The 5,077-nt window shown below is 36.2% G+C and overlaps 2 protein-coding genes across 3 annotated transcripts in view; one reads left to right on the top strand and one right to left on the bottom strand.

The window, feature by feature from the left end:
* The window catches only part of LOC110021742 (AT-hook motif nuclear-localized protein 10-like), a 5,703-nt gene extending 3,710 nt beyond the window's left edge, over positions 1 to 1,993 (top strand). For both annotated transcript variants that reach the window (XM_020720357.1, XM_020720356.1), the window contains exons 4-6: positions 645 to 776; positions 1,313 to 1,474; positions 1,553 to 1,993. In XM_020720357.1, the coding sequence (XP_020576016.1) occupies positions 645 to 776; positions 1,313 to 1,474; positions 1,553 to 1,804 (546 nt within the window). In that variant the 3' untranslated portion in view covers positions 1,805 to 1,993. The remainder of the gene's footprint in view (positions 1 to 644; positions 777 to 1,312; positions 1,475 to 1,552) is intronic.
* Positions 1,994 to 3,869: 1,876 nt separating this feature from the next.
* The window catches only part of LOC110021693 (L10-interacting MYB domain-containing protein-like), a 5,863-nt gene continuing 4,655 nt past the window's right edge, over positions 3,870 to 5,077 (bottom strand). Inside the window, exon 3 of the mRNA XM_020720286.1 lies at positions 3,870 to 3,962. Within this exon, the coding sequence (XP_020575945.1) occupies positions 3,870 to 3,962 (93 nt within the window). The remainder of the gene's footprint in view (positions 3,963 to 5,077) is intronic.

Genomic DNA, 5,077 nt, shown 5'->3' with positions numbered 1-5,077 from the left:
TATATATATATATATATATATATATATGGTCATGCACACATTTTGTTATTTCTCCAATGTCTTCATGTAAAGGTTTTGGTGCAGCATGTATCTTAGTCTGACTACATATAAATGTTGGGAGATTTATATGTCCGGTTACTATTTTCTTTTATTTGCAAAATTAATGTCTTAGGATTTAAACTTCATTTGAAGGAGCTTCGAAGTTCAACAAAACTCCTTTAAACGCCACGTCCGTTGAATGGAGAAGGCCGACTGTGATCTAAAATGGCAAAAAATTATTATTCTTGCGAAACAATTTCGGAAGACGTCATGTTTGTATGTGTATGACGGAATGAAGCTTCACTGCCTTCTCAAATGAAGCTTTTAAAATGACCTAGAAAACTAATGTATTTTTTTGTAATATTACCAAATTTTTAGGAAGCTGATTGTTGTTTTATCATGATGTGAGTCCAAATTGAAGCCATTCTACATTTCTTCAGAGCGTTTCACTTATCATATTGTTCAAACCATAAACTTGAACTATTTCTTTTGGTGAATCTTAATTTCATGAACTTTTAGATTCACTTAGTAGATCAGAAATATACTTTTGTAACATTTGAGTCCATAACAAGTTCTGAAATTGTAACATCGTATTTTGTTCTCAGGATGTTTCCGCAAAGATCATGTCATTTTCTCAGCATGGACCTCGTGCTATTTGCATTCTTTCGGCGAATGGGGCTATCTCTAATGTAACTCTTCGACAAGCTGCAACTTCCGGCGGAACAGTAACTTATGAGGTAAAAAGAAAAAAAAATTTAAATTTGTTAGCTTCCTTATTCCATCAATTTTTATTCAAAAAAGCTAATTGGCACATTGCATTCAATTTCCTCTCCATTGATGGTAACAGAACCATTTTTCTTAATTTTTCTTACAGTAATTTTACTTTTATAAATGAAATGCCAATGCCAGCATGTGTTAGCTGCAAACGCTGCAGATTGGCAGAATGATATGTGATATATTAGATAAATGAGGGAAGATTTACATACTTACTCAATTATTATGTATTTACATATCTAACACCTAAAGTACATCTTTTACATATGTTCCATCTTACCTATGTATAAAAAAAGTGTAATTTACATTTTAAAAGTTTTAAACCCTGAAATTTTTTATTTGTTAGGAAAGATTTGGGTGGTATAAATTGAATAAGTAAATTTTAGCTGTAGATATGTAAATACATAGTAATTTGGTGCTATGCATGTAATTGAGTGGGCATGCATATGAAAGCTTATATTGCAAACTTTATTTTCATCTCTTCGCCCCTTTCATTTAGGGCCGGTTTGAAATATTGTCGCTGTCCGGCTCATTTCTGCTGTCGGAGAGCGGCGGTCAACGCAGTCGAACCGGCGGCCTGAGTGTTTCTCTGGCCGGTCCCGATGGTCGAGTCCTTGGTGGCGGAGTTGCCGGACTTCTAACCGCCGCATCTCCCGTCCAGGTCCATACTCATTCCCCCTTCAGCCAGTTTTAAGGTTTTCTTCAATAAACAAAAATTCACCATTACTCATCATTTCAGGTTGTTGTGGCGAGCTTCATCGCCGACGGGAAGAAAGAGCGAAAACACGTAAATCTCCTAGAAGGTGCGCCGGCCTTGGAAAAGCTCGCACCTGTTGGCGGCATTCCCGGCAGCAGCGGTGGTGTGATGACCGGCGGTAGCAGTCCGCCTTCTCGAGGAACTCCAAGCGAATCGTCCGGCGGGCCGGCTAGTCCGCTCAACCACAGCAATAACAGCAACCCGCAAACCTTTTCAAGCTTCTTATGGAAATGAAAGATTGCTTTCTGCTATAATTTAACCCCTGCTGTAATCCTAACAATCTTTAACATTCTCTTTTCGTAGGTTTAATTAGTTGTTTTTATGATGTGTGAAAGTTATTCTAGAGGGAGGAAGACAGAGGAACGTTGTGTAGTGTGTTGTAGTCTTGATTTTAATATGAGCGAGTGTGTTCCTTAGCTTTAATATGTGTGCTTGATTTGATTCTGCTGTAATACTTTAAAATGCCGATTAGATTGCGGGCAGTATTGCATTTTATAAAATCTAACATAAAAATTTGAATTTTTACATGCATACCAACTTATTTATAAATGAAAATGTGTGCTTTTAAATGTGGTGTTTTTTATTTAATATGAAAGATTTGGGTGGTATAAATGTAAAAATAAAGTTTTAGTGTTAGGAATGGACATTGTTTTTAAATCAGTTTAATGTACTATGTTGCGGCAGTTTCTGCAGAGCATGCAGGTTTTGCGGTCATGACATTACGGAGCAAAATGCTCTTCTATTTTATTCAAATGAAAACAACAGTTGCTTTAGGAAATTTACATACACGCCACATAATCTTTTTTTTTGAATTTACACATCTAACCCCTAAAGATTGATATTTATATAGCTGCAGCTTCTCAGCTTTTCAGCTGCTGCTGCGCTGTCCCAAGAAGCTGCTGCGAGGAAACGATCGCGGGGAAGATGGCGAGAGGAAACGATCGCGCGGGGGGCAATTTGGAAAAATAGCGACGCGAAAGCTGGGGCAGCGGAGTCGATCCCGCGGCCGGCTTTTAGCCCGCTTTCGCGTCGTCTGGCCTCGAAGTTAGGAGACAAACAGTAAACATTCGCTGTATTGGGCCGTGCCGCACAAAAAAAATGGCGCCAAACGGACCCTTAGATATGTGAACACATAAGAATTATTTGGCATGCATGTAAGTGCTATTTTTTTTTTGTTAATATTTTGGAGCATTTACATATTTGGCATCAAAGACGAGTTTGAATTGCGTCGTCATTGGAACATAAATTAACCTTAATTTTAATGCTAAAAATAATAGCACCCTTAAATTATATATATTTTTATTAGTTCTGACATCATTAATATTTTGACTCCACAATTAATTTATGTATAGTTAAAAGCTCTTTGAAAGTCCTATATTATGAGAAGTAACTAAGAGAAACTAAAATTGAATAGAAGAATTTGAATTTTATTCTATTTTCTTATCTCACAAAAAGTAAATATTTATACATGCTAGAAAATACACATGCTTGGGTATATGATTAGAAAATAATCAATGGGAGATTTATTAGAGTACATGTTTATAGATGCTAGTAATTACACATGATTAAGAGTCTGTTTGGGGTAGCTGCAGCTTATCCAGCTTCTGCTGATAAACAGCTTATCCTGATAATCTGCTGATGACTTGCTGATCCAGATAAGCTGTCTGGCTGTTTGGTTAGTGCGTCTGGAAAACAGCTGATTCTGTAAAATTGACCATTCTGCCCTTGTTTTGAATAAGTTGTTTAGCTGTTTGGTTAGTGCGTTTTGTAAACAGCTTATTTGTAATTTTTTTTAGTTGAATGAATAATCTGTGTTGCGGAATGTTATTTTCTCAAATGTCAAGAAATGAAAATGCAAAAAAGTTTAATAATATTTATATAACTCAAAAAAGTTATGATTACATCAAAAAAGCATAGTGATATATATGAAAGTTCATAACACATTTATGAAACTCTAATATGGATTATAATAAGACCCAAAAAAAAGAAAAAATAACATGTTAAAATTACAAGGAAAAATATGACAATATTGAGTTTAACATGTAAAGTCACGTCATGACTAATGTTTCTCGTTTCTGATATCTCAAAACCCCGAGCAAACATGTCCTGATGGGGTGCGGTATACACAGAAGAACTCGAACCATATGCGGTGGTCTCCTGTTGTGGTACTGTCGAACTCCTAGCAGGTGTGTCCAATTGGGATATCGTAGAAATAGTTGCATTGTCGGTCCACCTGAAGAGTTTACAGTCTTCAGGTCCTTGGGCCCACCGCGGGCTCCTGTAAAATTGCCTCTCGAAGCTATGTGTCTGGCGTGACGTGAATAGCAAGAACGGTAGTCCGCAACGACACATCACTTTCTCGGACTTCCCTGAATGTCTGGAACTCATTGTTCTGCAGTTATTAAAAATAGAATAGATCAGTCCAAAAAATGAGGAAATATAAAAGTAAAGTTACCCAAGTGTAGAGTCAGCGATTGCTGACAACAAATTTACGTGGCCGTCCAAACTGCTCCACCGTTATCCACCATATAAGAGGTGAAGCTATTAACCAGCATAAAACAACATATCCACATTAATTATAAAATATGCTCAAAGCTGCTAATATAAACTCTAATATAAGCATCACCTGCCTCTATGATACTTATGATTCCATAAAACAAATCGCAAATTCAGCATTTTACAAAAAATTCAGCTTCATTCATAATTAAGCTTAACAGTGGGAGAAAAGAGAGGGGGAAACATACTGTGTAGCTAAAAAAATTTATTTGAACATTACTGCAGCATTCAATCGACTAGGCAATGATTTCAACAACTTTCAACAAGGTCCCAAATGGAATCCCCCAATTCCATCATCAAAAAAATAAATGGCACAATGGTTGCTGTAAATTATTTAAGCCATCCTAAAGTGCCAAAAGTTTTTTGAATACAGGACAATAGAGAACAGAGGTTGGACAAATACAACAATTTTCCAAGGATGTATTTTCCAAGCAACAATTTTCCAAGGATGTGTGTTTCGTATATGTAAAGCAAGCCAGAGAAAACCCACAGACAGCAACACAAAACAAGTCTCAATTTAATAAAGCCAAATAAAGGCACCTCACATATTTCAGGATTTCGTACAAGTACCAGTTTCTCAGCATTTTTTTTGGGAGCCAAATGATTTCGAATTCACTGACGTTGATCCAAAACTGTTATTTGAGTTGAGTTTTGATGGAAAATTTTCCATAGTTTTCTTGTTAGCACCACAATCACCGAAAAAAGAAAAAAGAAAACTAAAAAGAAATTTTAAGCCTGGAAGGAATTCCTCACTTTCCACCAACTTGACCATTAGAAGCAATAGTTTCTCCAAAAGCAGGTTTATGGATGTCCTTCCATGCAAAATTTGGAGCATAAAACTGAAATAAGCTTTAGACGTGTGAAGATCATATGACATAAAAGCTTTATCAAGTAACATAAGAAAACCATCAACAATATGAGCGTGGAACTTTTCAGAGCATTTTATGCATA

The sequence above is a fragment of the Phalaenopsis equestris genome, unplaced genomic scaffold, assembly GCF_001263595.1.
Source record: "Phalaenopsis equestris unplaced genomic scaffold, ASM126359v1 Scaffold000140, whole genome shotgun sequence".
Taxonomy (NCBI): Eukaryota; Viridiplantae; Streptophyta; class Magnoliopsida; order Asparagales; family Orchidaceae; genus Phalaenopsis; species Phalaenopsis equestris.
The sequence above is the reverse complement of the archived record's forward strand: the minus strand, read 5'-3'. Positions and strand labels throughout refer to the sequence as shown.